General features: G+C 41.1%; 1 protein-coding gene across 1 annotated transcript in view; it reads left to right on the top strand.

Moving 5' to 3' along the window:
- Window positions 1-12,552, top strand: part of gra (granulito) — a 220,301-nt gene extending 207,749 nt beyond the window's left edge. Inside the window, exon 6 of the mRNA XM_078539725.1 lies at window positions 10,675-12,552. Coding sequence (XP_078395851.1) covers window positions 10,675-10,758 — 84 coding nt within the window. The 3' untranslated portion in view covers window positions 10,759-12,552. The remainder of the gene's footprint in view (window positions 1-10,674) is intronic.
- Window positions 12,553-16,845: the final 4,293 nt, after the last annotated feature.

Raw genomic sequence — 16,845 nt, 5'->3', positions numbered from 1 at the left:
GTCTCCTGTGGCCAGAGAGGGGGTAGAGGACATCACGGCCCACCTCCACAGCATCCTGAAGGTGTCCAAGGGATGTGTCACTGAATTGAGGGCTGCACTTTTCTTGGCTTTTGGGGCCATGTCTTCACCGGAGCAGTCCTGGGCTGCAAGCATTGAGAAGCGTGCGTGCGGCTGAAGTTTAAATATGGTGTTCTGCGTAAGGAAGCGATGAGGTAATGGCAAGATAGTGTGTTTCCTGTGGCTGCATAATTAATGAGTTGGGAATGGGAGGATACGGTGCGAAAACCCGCCATTGTGGCCGATGGGTAAAACAACTTTTTTTCTACCCGCTGCCGCACTTTGTGCAAATCTGGGATGATTCTGCCCATAGAGTAAAAAAGCAAGGAAATCACGTTAAACTTTAAAAAAAAAGGCTGGTTAGACTGCAGCTGGAGTATTGTGGCCAATTTGGGCACCACTCTTGAGGAGGATGTCAAGGCCTTAGAGAAGAAGAGCAAATTACCTAGAATAAGAGCCGGAACGAAAGACATCAGTTGCATGGACAGACTAGAGAAGCTGGGGTTTGTCTTCCTGGAGCAGAGAAAGTTAAGAAGAGATTTAATAGAGGTGTTGAAAATAACTCTTGGAGTTTTGATAAAGCAAATAACTATTTCTAGTGGCAAAACACTTGAAAAGGAAAAAAAAAATAGGGCTATGCGGAAGGAGCAGGTGAATGGGGTTAATTGGATTGTACTTTCATAGAACTGGCTTAGATATGATGGGCTACATGACCCTTTTCTGTACTGCATCATTTCATGATTTTATGAGTGCACAAGGGTTTCTGTAATGCTACCAACAATGGAGGTCAAATCACAAGTCTATTATTTCTACACCAATTTAGCTACATTGTTTATAAAGGGAAGTATATAGGGAAGGGGTATATGTATAAGCGATTTAGACTTGAATGTAGGAGGGTTGATCAGTAAGTTCGCGGATGACATGAAAATTGGTGGGGTTGTAAATAGTGAGGAGGATAGCCTTAGATTGCAGAAGGGTATAGACGGGCTGGTCAGATGGGCTGATCAGTGGCAAATGGAATTTAGTCCAGATAATTGTGAGGTGATGTACTTGGGCAGGACAAACAAGACACAGGAATACACGATGAATGGTAGGACCCTGGGAAATGCCGAAGATTAGTGGGACCTTGGCGTGCATGTCCACCGGTCCCTTAAGGTAGCGGGACAGGTAGATAAGGTGGTTAAGAAGGCATATGGGATACTTGCCTTTATTAACCGAGGCATAGAATATAAGAGCAGGGAGGTTATGCTGGAACTGTATACAACACTGGTTAGGCCACAGCTAGAGTACTGCGTGCAGCTCTGAAATCCGCATTATAGGAAGGATGTGATTGCACTAGAGAGTGCAGAGGAGATTCACCAGGATGTTGCCTGGGCTGGAGAGTTTTAGTTATGAGGAGAGATTGGATAGACTGGGGTTATTTTCCCTGGAGCAGAGGAGATTGAGGGGGGACATTTTTGAGGTATCTAAAATTATGAGAGGCACAGATGGGGTACACAGGAAGGAACTTTTCCCCTTGGTGGAGGGATCAATAACCAGAGGCCATAGATTTAAGGTAAGGGGCAGGAGGTTTAGAGGGGATGTGAGGATGAATTTTTTCACCCAGAGGGTGGTGGGAATCTGGGACTCACTACCTGAAAAAGTGGTAGAGGCAGAAACCATCATAATATTTAAGAAGTATTTGGATGTGCACTTGCGATGCCATGGCTATGGGCCTAATGCTGGCAAATGGGATTAAAATAGTTAGGTACTTGTTTGACTGGCGCAGACTTGATGGGCCGAAGGGCCTTTTTCTGTGCTGTAGACCTCTATGATTCTAAGTAAAATCTGTTTCTCCAGTTCTTGGCACCTTCCAGTATTCAATGATTTCTGGGAGGTTTGTGCCAGAATTCCTTAAAGATCCATGGATGTTTCTTCACAGCTCTTGAGATTTATTTACCTTAACTCTGAATAGTTGGTTGGTGACTGTGATGGTAGTAGTGTAAACAGTGTCACACTTTCTTTTGGAACACCCTTTAATCCCTTTTCCAGATCAAATCGTTATTTGTCTTCTTGATAAAAGTGCTCAGTTTTGGATGAGTCATAACCTCCTTCTGCACAATATTGGAAGGAGAGAAGCCATCTTCTTTGGCTCTGCTGAAAGCTCTCTTACCACTGACTTCATCTTCCTCCCTGGCCACTGTTTCTACCAGACCACCCATATTCTTTGCATTCTTTTGACCCTGATTTAAGTTTTAGACCCCATAACCCTCTCTGGACAGCTTCCTACTTCCGCCTCTCTAACAACCCCTGCCTCCTAACCTTTGTCAACATCCCTGCCACTGAAAGAATAACATAGCCATACTCACCAAAGCATCTTTCAAACAATGTCCCAGAGCCATCACCATTTCTTGGTATGCCCTATCCCACTGGCAGGACAGACCCACCAGAGCGGTGGCGCAGTGGTATGCAGTATGGAGGGTGTGAACCTGGGAGTCCTCAACGTTAACTCCGGACCCGATGAAGACTCATCGTATCAGGTCAAATATGGTTAAGGAAACCTCCTGTTAATTACCACCTACCACATTCGCTCAGTGATGAATCAGTGTTCTTTCATGTTGAACATCACTTGGAAGAAACACTGAGGGTAGCAATGGCACATAATGTATTCTGGGTGGTTGACTTCATTGTCTAACACCAAGAGCAGCTTGTACCAGTAGTACTACTACTGACCAAACCAACTGATTCTGAAAGGTAAAACAGGAGGGACAAACCTACTTATCCTTACTCTACCAATCTACCTGTCACAGATGCATCTGTCCATGACAGTATTGGCAGGAGTGATCACTCGACAGCCCTTGTGGAGTTGAGATTCTATTTTCAAATTGAGCATACCGTGTTGTGTCAAAATTCCTTAATTCCTTAAAGATCCTTGGATGTTTCTTCACAGCTCTTGAGATTTATTTACCTTAACTTGGAATAGTTGGTTGGTGACTGTTCTGGTAGTAGTGTGAACAGTGTCACAACCCACTTTTGGAACACCCTTTAATCCACCATGCTACATGGGATAGGTTCATCGATGAGACACTGTTGGCCATCAGCAGCAGCAAAACTGTAATCAACCACAATGTATAACCTCATGTTCCGCATATCCTTCATTCTTACATTATCATTAAGCTAGTGGACCAACTCTGGTTCAATGATGAGTGTAAGAGAGCATGCTAGGAGCAGCACCAAGTGTACCTAAAAATGGGGTTCCAACCTTGTGAAGTTGCAACACAGGGCTACAGGCATACTAAATAGCAGACAAAGCATGTAATGAACAAAGCTAAGTGATCCTGCAACCAACAGAGCAGATCAAAGTTCTGTAGTCCTGCCACATCCAATTGTGAATGGTGGTGGACAGATACACAACTAACTGAAGGAGGAGACTTTTCAAACATCCCATTCACAATTGATGGGTGAGCCCGTACACAAATGCAAAAGACAAGGCCTGAGGATTTACAACCACCTTCAGCCAGAAGTGCCAAATGGATGATCTATCTCAGTTTCCTCTTGAGGTCCCCAGCATCCCAGATGCCAATCTTTGGCCAATTCGATTCTCTCCAAGTGGTAATGAGAAGCAGCTGAACACACTGGATACAGCAAAGCTTATGGGCCTGACAGCATCCCTCCTGTTGTACTAAAGACTTTTGCTCAAAGAACTAGCCATGTATTTGGCCAAGCTGTAAGAGTATAGCAACAGCACTGGCATCTATGAGACAATATAGAAAATTACCCATTTATGTCCTGTTCACAAAAAAAAATCCCTTCCGGCCAATTACTGCTTTACCAGTCTACTCTCAAACATCAGCAAAGTGATGGATAGTGTTATTTCACCCAGTGCTATCAATGGCACTTAGTGATAACCTGCTCACTGATGCATAGTTTTGGATTCTGCCAGGGCCAATGGGCTCCAGATCTCATTGCAGCCTTGTTCCAAATATGGATATTTGCCTTGGAAAACGTCAAAGTAAAAAAAAGAAAACTAAAAGGAAAAAAAATGGGGGAGATGGTGGCATAGTGGTAATGTCACTGGACTAGTAACCCAGAGGCAGCAGGCTAATGCCCTGGGGACATGGGTTCAAATTCTACTGTGGCAGCTGGTGGAATTTACTTTCAATGAATAAATCTGGAACATATAAAGCTGGTCTCAGTAATTACGACCATGACAACTATCATTGATTGTTGTAAAAATCCATCTGGTTCACTAGTGCCCTTTAGGGAAGGAAATGTGCCATCCTTACCCTACATATGACTCCAGACCCACAACAATGTGTCTGACTCTTAACATATGAACAGATGAATTAGGAGCAGGAGTCAGCCATTTGGCCCCATGAGCCTGCTCTGCCATTCAATAAGATCATGGCTAATATGATTATGGCCTCAACTCCACATTCTCACCTACCCCCGATAACCTTTAACTCCCTCGTTAGTCAAGAATCTACCTACCACTTCTTAAAAATGTTCAATGATCCTGCATCCACGGCTCCCTGGGGAAGAGTGTTCCAAAGAATCACAATTGTCTGGGAGAAAAAAAAATCTCCTCATCTCCATCTTAAATGGGAGACCTCTTATTTTTAAATTGTATATCCTAGATCTAGTCTCCCCCACAGGGAGGAAACATCCATTTAGCAGCTACCCTGTCAAGTCCCCTCAGAATATTATATGTTTCAATAAGTTCACTGCTCATTCTTCTGAACTCCATGGAGACAGGCCCAGCTTGTCCAACCTTACCTCATAAGATGACCATGCCTTCCCTACCCCCACCATCCCAGATATCAGGTGGGTAAGCCTTATATGAACTGCTTCTAATGCATTTCTATCCCTTCTCAAATAAGGAGACCAAAACTATACACAGTACTCCAGATGTGGTCTCATCAATGCCCTATACAACTGTACTAAAACATCCTTACTTTTATATTCCATTCCCCATGCAATAAACAACAACATTCCATATGCCTTCCTAATCACTTGTGTACCTGCATATTAATGTTTAGTGATTCATATATCAGGCTACCTATATCTCTCAGTACCCCAGAGTTTTGTAATCTCTCCCCATTTAAATAATGTGCTGCTTTTCCATTCTTCCTACCAAAATGGACAATTTCACATTTTCCCACTTATACCCCATCTACACATTTTTGCCTACTCACTTAACATATCTATATCCCTTTGCAGACTCCATATGACTGCTTCGCAAATTACTTTGCTACCTATCTTCATGTCATTAGCAAATTTACCAGCCATACATTCATCAAAGTCATTGATATAAATTATAAATAGTTGAGGCTCAACATTGATGCCTGTGGCACTCCACTTGCCACATCTTGCCATTTATGCCTACTCTCTGTTACCTATTAGCTAACCAATCCCCTATCCATGCTAATATGTTATGCCCTAAATCATGAGTTCTTATTGTGTGTAGTAACCTTTGATCTGGTACCTTGTCAGGTGCCTTCTGGAAATCTAGGTATAGCACATCTACAGATTCCCCTTTATCCACATTGTTTGTTACTTCCTCAAAGAACCCCAATAAATTAGCCAAACATGATTTCCCTTTCACAAATTCATTTGGACTCTGCCTGATTAAGTGCCCTGCAACAACCTCCTTAATAAAATATTCCAGCATTTTCTATTTAACAGATGTTAAGCTAACTGGCCTTAGTTTCCTGCTTTCTGTCTCCCTCCTTTCTTGAATAGAGGAGTCACATTTGCTATTTTCCAATCCGCTGGCACCTTTTCAGAATCTAGGTAATTTTGGAAGACTAAAACCAATGCATTTATTATCCCAGCAGCCATCATTTTTAAAAACCTAGGATGAAGTCCATCAGGACCTGGGACTTGTCAACCTTTAGTTCTAATATTTTTGTCAATACCCTTTCCCGAGTGATTGTAATTGTTTTTAGTTTCTCCCTCCCTTTCACCTCCTGATGCACAATTGTTTCTGGGATGTTACTGCAATCTTCTACAGTGAAGACAGAAGCAAAATATTTGTTCAATTCATCCACTATTTCCTTATTTTCCATGATTGATTCCCCAGACCCACTCTCCAGAGGCCCAATGGTCACTTTGCTTACTCATTTTCTTTTCATATACCCGCAGAAATACATACTGTCTGCTTTTATATTTCTAGCTAGTCTTCTTTCATACTCTAATTTCCCCCACCTTATTAATCCTTTAGTCATTCTTTGCTGCTCTTTATATTCCGCCAACCTTCTGACCTGCCACTCACCCTTGCGGAATTATACACTTTCTCTTTCAGTTTTATACTATCTTTAAATTCCTTAGATAGCTACAGATGGTGCATCTTTCCTTTGGAGTCTTTCTTATTGGAACGTATCTTTTCTGAATATTCTGAAATATCTCCTTAAATGTCAGCCATTACATCTCTACTGACCTATCCCTTAACCTAATTTCCCAGTTCATTTTAACCAGCTCTACTTTCATACCCTCATAATTGCCCTTATTTAAGTTTAAAGCACCAGCCTTAGATGCACTCTTCTCCCCTGCAACCTGAATGTGAAATTCAATCATATTATGATCACTGCTACCTAGGGGTGCCTTCACTATGAGGTAATTAATTGCATAAGAACATTAGAAATCCTATCTCATTGCACATTACCTGATCTAGTATAGCCTGCTCTATGGTTGGCTCTAGAACGTGCTGCTCTAACTGTTCTCCGAAATGCCCTAGCAAGCCATTCTGTTCAAGGGCAATTAGGTTTGGGCAACAAATGCTGGCCTTGCCAATGACACCCATATCCCATGAAAGAATAAAACAAAAGGGCTGAATTCCAGAGGTGAGTTGAGAGTGACTACCCTTGACATCAAGGTAGCATTTGACCGAGTGTGGCATCACGGAGGCTTAGCAAAATTGAAGTCAGTGGGAATCAGTGCTAGCACAAAGGAAGATGGTTGTAATTGTTGGAGGCTAATCATCTTAGCCCCAGGTCATCACTGCAAAAGTTCCTTAAGGTAGTGTCCTAGGCCCAACCATCTTCAACTGCTCATCAATAATCTCCCCTCCATCATAAGGTCAGATGTCAGTATGTTCACTGATGATTGCAGTGTTCGGTACCATTCACAATCTCAGATATTGAAGCAGTCCATGCCGCAATGTAGCAAGACCTGGACAAAATTCAGACTTGGGCTGATAAGTGGCAATTGACATTGGTGCCAAACAATTGCCAGACAATGACTATATCCAACAAAGTAAAGAATCTAACCATTTCCTCTTGACAATCAATGACATTACCATCACTGCATCCCCTTGTTGATCCTGGAGATTGCCTTTGACTAAAAACTTAATTGCTGGACCAGCCATATAAATACTGTGGCTGCAAGAAGAGATAAGAAGCTGGGAATTCTGCAGCAAGTAACTCACCTTCCAACTCTCTGAAGCCTGTCCATCATCCACAAGGCAAAATTCAGAACAGTGATGGAATACTCCCCACTTTCTTAGATGAGTGCAACAACACTCAAGAAGCTTGGCATCATCCAGAACAAAGAAGCCCACTTGATCAGCATCCCAACCACCATCTTAAATATACAGTTTCTCCCAATTCACCAAGGCTCCTTCAATAACACCTTCTAAAGCTGCAAACCTCTACTAACTAGAAGGACAAGGGCAGCAGATGTGTGGGAACATTGCCACCTGCAAGTTCTCCTCCAAGCCACAGACCATACTGATTTGAAATATATTGCTGTTCTTTCACAGCTGTTGGGTCAAAATCCTGAAACTTCCTCTCTAACAGCAATCAGGGTGTTGTTACACCACCATGAATTGCAATGATTTAAGAAGGTTACTTACCGCCACCTTCCTAAGGGCAATTAGGGATGGGCAATAAATGCTGGCCTTACTAGCAAAACTAGCATCCCATGAACAAATAAAAATAATGTACTTTCATCACTTATGAACTGTTTCAATGCTCTCTCCTCTCAAGGTTGCCATCCTCTATTCTCTGTAAATTTCAATTTTGTCCATTCATGACCTTGGCGCACACTCTCTGTAGCATCCTCCATCCTTATAATTCCTCTCCTCACCTTACAAGTGCTTTGTCCCTCTTATTCTTCCCCTTGTGCATGCCTTCATCCTTTTGTTCCAGTCATGTTGGTCTTACAATTTAGAATTCTCTATATGTTACCACCTCAACATCTGTCTTTTCATTCAAAAGGCTTCACAATATCCATTCATTTGACCAAGTATTGCATCGTTCTGTCTAATCTCCCCTTTCATATAAGAACATACAAACTTAAGGAACAGGAGCGGGGTAGGCCATTTGGCCCCTCGTGTTTGCTCTGCCATTCATTACATTCATGGCCGATCTGATTGCCGCCTTAACTCCACTTTGCTGCCAGTCCTTTAGCTGCCGGTTTTCCATAACTATCCACGCTTGGAACATTCTTTACATTAAAGCTACTATGTAAATGAAAGTTGCTATTGATTCTGTGTTCAAAGGGAGAGTGTGCTCAGTGAAGGAGAAAGTTCCTAAAGTTCAAGAATTTATTGGACTTGAGTATTAAACTGTTAAAGACAAGCAGAAGAAGGTTTAAAAATTAGAGAAGTAAAGTAAGAACTGAGAAGTACAATAAAAAGTTTTTGAAATATTTGCACAGTTCACAAAGGGTGATTGAAAATTTGGCCCATTTACAAATGATTATGGGAAGATAGAATTCAGAGCAAAATAATAACATTTATTGATCATTCTTTTCCATGTCACTTTATGAAGCAATATGATAGAAAGTTTATTCAAGTAATGAAGCAGATTTTTAGAAATAGCTTAAAAGTTAGACTGTATGCTTTCAATGACAAGCTTGGTTATAGAATAAATATTTTTAAAACAAGTAATTTAAGAAGGGGCCGGTTAGCTCAGTTGACCAGACGGCTAGCATATGGTTCAAAATAACTCCACCTATGTGGAATTCGATCTCCTTTTCAGCTGAGATAGACTTGGGGCTTGCCTCCTCGCCCTGCCCCATAGCAAAATCATTGCATAAGCCATGGTTCAGCAACCTCAAATAATTGAGATTGCTACCTGGAGAAGAAGAAAGACATGGAACTATGGAATAGCAAGTTTAGGGTTGGTATTCTTGTATAAAGTTCTCCCCATCCTGAAAAGCAAATGTTAAGAGCACCTGAAATTTACATGGGGCAGAATTTTGCCCTCGGATGGCATGCGGGCCCCACCAGCTAGGCAGCGGGTGGACAGCCGACCCCTGGCACCGAAACGGGGCCTGCCGCCATTTTGAGTGAGCGGGCCAATTAAGGCCCGCCCAGCAGCCTGCCCGACAGGAAGCGCTATGCGCTTCCAGTGTTGGGGGTGGAGGGAATCCCCATCTGTCAAAGTGCGCTCTTTCGTGCGCGCAAGTGAAAGAGCGCAATGGTCCCTGAGGCAAAGTTCTGTCTCAGGGAGATTCGTGAAAGGTAAGTAAAGTCTAAAAATAGAAAAATATTAAAATTATTAACATGTCCCCCTCATCTGACAATGCCACACGAGATGGGACATGTTAATAATAAACACTTAAAATTTATTACATTTTTAAAAAACGGACATGAAATTTTATCCTGCCAGGGGATGAAGTTTCATGAATAATCTGGAGCCTGCTGGGGCTCCTGGCCTGCCTGCCAGCCTTAAGCTTGGATGGGCAGATCTTTAATTATCTTAGCTAGCCTGTCAATAGCCTTAATTGGCCATTTACAGGTCGGCGGGCAGACAGCTGATTTCGCTGTCCGCCCGCCTTCCTAAAAATTTAAATGGCCTGGGATGACGTTGGGGATTCCTCCCGACGTCATCCCGCGTCATTTTCCCCTCGGCGAGCGGGCGCTGCCCCCATATCGCCGAGGGGAAAATCCTGGCCATGATATTTTAGAATCTTCAGTTTTCTTGCTGGCATAACAGCTCGGGTATTCCTTCTTGGTCGGGCACACTAGTCAGGTTATTAGATGAAATGTCCCATGTATCCCAGAATTACAAACAACAGAAGCTGCTATTTCAGACTAGCCAGAGAGCCACTCCAGAGCTGCAGGATTTACAGAAATTCATACTGTTATTTGGAACTTTGCATTCCCATATATATAAAAGCTGTGGTTAATATATTGCCATCATGAAATACAAAACACCTTTTGTGTCTTTGTGCACTGAAAATGTCTGCTCTTCACACTGGCGCTTGCATAACCATTTATATTGTTTCATATCTAACAGGATGTTTTTGGTTTAGTCTTTGAACAAGTTTACTGCAGCTTTTATAAAATTGGAATAGCAAACTGGGCCATTGAATGTTAGTTACAATCTTTAGTGATGCATAAAAACATGAATGGCCTGAATTCCCTTGGGGCTTCTCCTATTGTGCTGTCTTAGCTTCACTGGGAGAAACACAGTGGAAATTAGTTTCCCCATAAATGCGATGAAATACATATTTAGTTCTTTCCAGCTAAATGCAACAATGTGCTCATTTAGAATGTGTTGGTTGTTAACAAAAAATAATTGTGACTATTAAGCTCTATTTTGTTTTAAAAGAGATATGATCGTGTATATTGATTTTTCATATGTTGTAATCCCATATGTTTGACTAATAATCCTATGTCTTCTCACCTAGAGAGAGAGGTTGTATGGAAGTGGACGGGGTTTATGTTTTGCTTACCAAAAGATGGCTACCAATCATCATGGAATTGCTGGCTGATTGACAGTTGTAAATCAAGTCCTGAACTCACTTGGAAGGTGCTTATATTCTGTTTAATATTTCTAAACATATCTACTGGACTTTTGGATCTTTATGGGAAGAACTCATCCAACTTTACTCAACAGCTGGAAGATTTTCTTTTTTCAGTGATGAGGTTCATGATTAATTTCTTTTGATTCTAATTAATCAAGATGGTGAAGTACCACATTTGTAAAACAGCACTTTTGGTAGAGTTTGTGCACTTGAAATAAATTGAAAATGGGTTAACAAAGATTTTTTATGTAGCAAATGAAATACATAGAAAGAGCAATATTGTAATTCTGGTTCTCTCTGTTGAGGGATATTTATTGGAACACTTACTGCGGAGACCCATTTCATATTTTGGAGGCAACAGGGTATCCAAGGGCCATGCATAAAAAGAAAGATTTTTTAAAAACCATACTATGTTAAACATTTTACTCCAGTACCAAGACATCTTATCAAAGACTAAAGTCTTCAGTTGTGTTCTGTGTCTTTTACCTGAAATGTTTATTACCTAGGAGTGAAAAGGTTGAATTACTTAGGTCATCCTTCTCCTTGATGTTATCCTATATCTACAAGGTAGGATTATCCCAGTTATCTAATGAAAGAAATCATAGGCACAGTTTCTTATAAGAATTTAAGGAGTCATGCAACATTATCCTTGCTGTGCTATTGAGATCCTGCTTTCTGAGTAGTTCAACTGTTTATCAGAAAAATCATAATGGGCTTGAACTGTTGTTTTCAGCAGCCACGTTTCTGGCTTTTTTGGGAGGCACGGGAGAGGAGACTCCACACTTCCATATTGCGAGATCCTTCTACACCCTTTGCATGTAATAGGGTATAGCTGAGTTTGTAACCAGAAGATTGGACCTGTGTATCTCAACTTTGACCCATATATAACACTGAACTAAAGAGCAGGTCACATTGACAAGGTCCAATGGGAGCTACTACATGTACAGGTTTTACAACATAGCCTCCCTAACATTTGCCTTCTGCCCCTGAGCTCATGAGATGTGCATCCCATCAGCTAGTGGAAGTGCATTTTGGACCTGGAAACCAATTTCACAATCCAGACTTCATAATTTATACATAACCCCATTGATATATTGCACAATATATCCATGTAGAAGTACTTAACTTTCCTATTATTCTCAGAGTTAGTCTTGTGTTCAACTTCCAGAGGATGTGGAGAATGAAAATGTGTTAATAGTAACCATTAAAACTCAGACTGATTACAGCTTTTTTTATCAAGTCAGATAGTGTTATTACACAAGCTCAGAATTCTTTAATTCTCATGGCTGACACCAGTGAAGTGGTCATTTTTGCATCAAGAACTTTGCATTTCATAGATTGAAATACCTCATGGAGGCTAAGCTCTCAAGGTATAAGGTAGTAAGCATATGTGTAAACTTGATTGAAGTTTAAATTGCTGACTTATGATTCACAAAATTATCACAGCCAGCAGTACAGCTGGTAGAGCAGGTCTACTAGTAAACTATATTCTTCAGTGTCGGCCTAGACCAAAGGACTGGAAAAAGGGGCCAATGAGATGACTCTGGAGCTCTCTAGTGGGACCTTGAGATTTCAGTTAATTGAATGGTAAATTGATTGCTTTGTGTGTTCTGTTTTCTCTTCTCTGTAGCCTGCTTTTGTGGAAATTGGTTTAAAATCCATCAGTGTGCCTTTGGAACTGGAACAAAAGCTTTAAAACTTTCAATGAAGGGTTCACTCATTTGGTTATGCTTTGGCCTGTTGAATAAATCCTGATGTATACCTTTGATTTTTTTCAGTCTGCTTCCTGCACCAGTGATTGATCCAATGTGCATCCATGAACAGTGGACCAAGATTAGGTTCAATTACACTTCTCTAACCCACCTCAATCCCAGAAATTGATAGATACATTGGTAGTACCTTGGAGTTACAGAAGTTTACTTCATATGTCAGGGCTGCTTTCCCAAAAGAATTATTTCAAATATCCAGATGGTTTAAGTTTCGTCATTGCAGCATCACATAGGTTATTAAATGATTCTTAGTTTCTTACCTTCACTCCTCTATCCAATAGTGCAAGTCCATATTTTGCTCAATCTTTTTTGTGAAGAAAATATCTCAATTAGTCCTTAATTATCTTTAACTAGTTTGACCCTGTGGTTCCTTCTCCTACTTTCACAATTTAATTAATTTTCCAGATTTACCTTTCTAAACTGTTTACAATTTTATGAAATCTTCTATAAGACCTCTCGGACACCTCTCAGGCTTGAACACTTAACCTTCTCTATTTAGCTCAGACCTCTGAAACAAGGGATCAACCTTGTGACTTTTCTGCATTGCTTCCAGCACTTGAATGCCTCCTTTGTTTCTCAGTGAACTGCACATAATATTCAAGGTGTGATCTGTCCAGAGCACTATACTGTTTGATCATGACTTACTTTGACTTGGGCTCTACTGTTTTGGTTATATAATTCAAGGTTCAGTGCTTGGGCCTCAATTATTTACAATTTATCAATTACTCTGATGAAGGGATGTGATGTATCCATGTTTGCTAATGATACAAAGTTAGGTGGGAATGTAAACTGTGAGGAGGAAGTAAATAAGCTGTGGGCAGATGGAATATAATGTGGAGACGAGTGAAGTTATCCAGTTTGGTAGGGAGAATTGAAAAGCAGAATATTTTTTAAATGCTGAAACAATCAGAAATGTTGGTATTCAGATATACTAGTGTGTTCTTATACATAACTTACAGAAAGTTAATATGCATCTACAGCAAGCAATTAAAAAATACCTTTATTACAAAGGGATTTGAATATAAGAGCAAAGAAGTCTTCAGAGCCTTGGCAAGACCATACCTAGAGTACCGGAAAGTATAGAACTAGGTGTTACACTGTCAGAATAAGGGGTATACTATTTAGGACCAAAATGAAGAGAATTTCTTTCACTCAAAGGGCTGTAGATGTTCATTTCAATCATTGAGTGTATTCAAGGCAGAGATTGTTAAATCTTTGGATAGTGTGGGTATTAAGGGATATGAGGATAGTGTGGGAGGGTGGATTTGAGATAGAAATCCAACCAGGAGCTTATTGAATGGCAGAGCAGGTTCTGCTCCTATTTCTTCTATTCTTATGACTGTACTTTTGGCCATTGTGCCAAATCTTCTTTTGCCCTACTCAATGCACAATGTCGAAGTTAACCTAGATGCATGATTATGTTAAAATTCTTTCATGGCGTGTGGGTGTCACTGGCTAGGCCAGTATTTAGTGCCCATTCCTAATTGCCCTTGAGAAGGTGGTGGTGAGCTGCCTTCTTGAATTTTTGCAGTCCACGTGGTGTAGATATGTCCAAAGTGCTGTTAGGATGGGAGTTCCAGGATTTTGACTCAGTGACAGTGAAGGAACAGCCATATAAGTCGAGCTCAGGATGGTGTGTGGCTTGGAGGGGAGCTTCCAGATCGTGGTGTTCCCATGCACCTGCTGCCCTTGTCCTTCTAGGTGGTAAAGATTGCAGGTTTGGAAGGCGCTGTCGAAGAAGTCTTGATGGATTGCTGCAGGACACCTTGTAGATGGTACACACTGCGGCCACTGTGCGTAGGTGATGGAGGGAGCGAATGTGAAAGGTGCTGGATGGGGTGCCAATTAAGCGGGTTGCTTTGTCCTGGATGATGTCAGGCACCTTGAGTGTTGTTGGAGCTACACTCATCTAGGCAAGCGGAGAGTATTCCATCAACATCGCACTCCTGACTTCAGCCTTGTAGAGGTGGTCAGACATTGATGATCCAGGAAGTGAGTTGCTCATGGCAGAATTCCCAGCATCTGACCCACTCTTGCAGTCACGGCATTTGTATGGCAGGTCCAGTTCAGTTTCTGGTCAATGGTAATACCCAGGATGTTGATAGAGGAGGAGGATTCAATGATGGTAATACCATTGGATGTCAGGGGGAGGTGGTTGGATTCTCTCTTGTTGGAGATGGTCATTGCCTGGCACTTGTGTAGCACGCATGTTACTTGCTACTTATTAGCCCAAGCCTGAATGTCGTCCAAGTCTTGTTGCATACGGGCACAGACTGATACATTATCTAAGGAGTTGTAAGGAACATATCTTTTTATTTCTGTTGGACTATTGTAAAAAAACATATATTTTTATTTTCTGTTGGCCTGTGGATTAAAATTACAATGGCTACAGTTTGAAAGACATGTCCACTGGGACAGGATGAGGGATATATACAATGTTGCAGTCCTGGAACAGAGTGTGCCAGGAAAAACAGGATGGTGCCAGAAAGGAGTCCTGGACCAAGGGAGCTGCCTGGCAGCAATGTTTTAATTGGCTCCTGACCAGGTGACCAGGTTTTGTGAGGGCAGTGCAGCAGAATAGCCCTTAGCCTGAAAGGAAAAATACCTAAACCTCTCTCTCCTGTGTGTGTAAGATTCCAGTAATTCCACAATAATAGCTGGCTGGCGTTTTCTCCTCGTATCTCTATAACCTGTTGCCTCTCTCTGAAAAGCCCTGTCAAGAGGAAAAGGGGAAAATCACTGTTAGAGATATTGAAAGGCAAGTGTTCAACCAGTGAGCTAAGACCACCTTGTTTCATGAACAAGAACTGAAAGGAATTTAGAAGACATCAATCAAAATCAACCCATCAAATCCTGTACTCTGGAATTGGTGCTATTGAACTGTTTTATCCCATTCTTAAAATCCATGTTTTTACGTGTCTTATTTGTCCTGTTTGTGTGTGTATAGGGATTTAAGAAGGGGTAGAATTTAGGTTATAGAGTTAGAAATTAGCAGCTCATATTTCTTTCTTTTGCCACTGGTTAATGACAATTTGTTCAATAAACAGTTATTTACTTATTAAGTTTACAAACCTGGTGCTTGTATTCTGTTAACCTAAATTAAACAGTGAGGTAGAAATGCTTTGTGGTTTGGTCAAACTTTTCACATTTGTTGCGGCTTGGGGAATAGTGGAGCGTGATATTACAGCGCACTATCCCCAGTGAGTTGTGACAAAGTTTGGGAGCTCAGGCCCAGGATATTTTGGAACAAAAGACAGCGACGATTTGGGTGTAGATTTAGTAAGTAATAAAAGCTAAAACGAAACACCAGGTTTGTGCTGTCAAAAATAAGATGGCACTAGAAGCTGCTAAAGCTTTCCTGCAAGTGGAAGAGATGCCCCTGATGACTTTACAAGGGATCCTAAAAGCCAGGTTAATTGAAGTGGCAAGTAAATTATGGGTAGGATTGCCTGCCAATGCTAAGAAGACAAAGATAATTGAAGAGGTGGCACAGTATTTGAAATTGGGAGGAATACCTGAGAGACCAAGTCCTGCTGAGTTTTTCCAGGTAATTCTGTTTTTGTTTTGTTCTCCAAGGGGTGGTTCATTGGAATGGGCTCAAGTTCAGTTGCAAATAAAAAAAATTGAACTATAGGCAGCAGAAAAAGAAAGGGCATTCCAAATGGAACAGGCAGAAAAGGAAAGAGAAAGGACATTTCAAAGAGAGTTAGAAATGGTAAAGTTAGAAATGGAAGAAAGAGAAAAAGAGAGAGAATCCCAGCATAAAATGCTGATAGTTAAAAAAGAGACATCAGTAGGTGAGGCAGGGCTTATTTCCAGATCAGAACCCAGTGGGGAGATGTTTAAATTTGTACAAGCTCTTCCAAAATTTGAGGAAAGGGATGTTGAAGCATTCTTTATTTCATTTGAGAAGATAGCTAAACAGATGAACTGGCCAAAGGAAAACTGGTCACTGCCCATGCAGAGCAAATTGACAGGTAGAGCACACAAAATTTAAGCTTCACTGTCAGAGGAGGTTTCTAGAGATTATGATGTCATAAAAAAGGCCATTTTGAATGTATATGAGCTGGTCCCTGAAGCATACAGACAAAAATTTTGAAATTTAAGGAGACATCCTGGGCAAACTTACATTGAATTTGAAAGGATTAAGCAAAATACTTTTGACAGTTGGATACGAGCATTGGGAGTTGAAGCTACCCATGAAGTTCTCAGACAGACCATTCTCTTGGAAGAATTTAAAAACTCCCTACCTTCTGTAATAAGAACCCATGTGGAAGACCATAGG

Source organism: Cetorhinus maximus, chromosome 4, assembly GCF_964194155.1.
Source record: "Cetorhinus maximus chromosome 4, sCetMax3.hap1.1, whole genome shotgun sequence".
NCBI classification, from domain to species: domain Eukaryota; kingdom Metazoa; phylum Chordata; class Chondrichthyes; order Lamniformes; family Cetorhinidae; genus Cetorhinus; species Cetorhinus maximus.
Note: the sequence above shows the minus strand (reverse complement) of the source record. Positions and strands in the feature narration are given on the sequence as shown.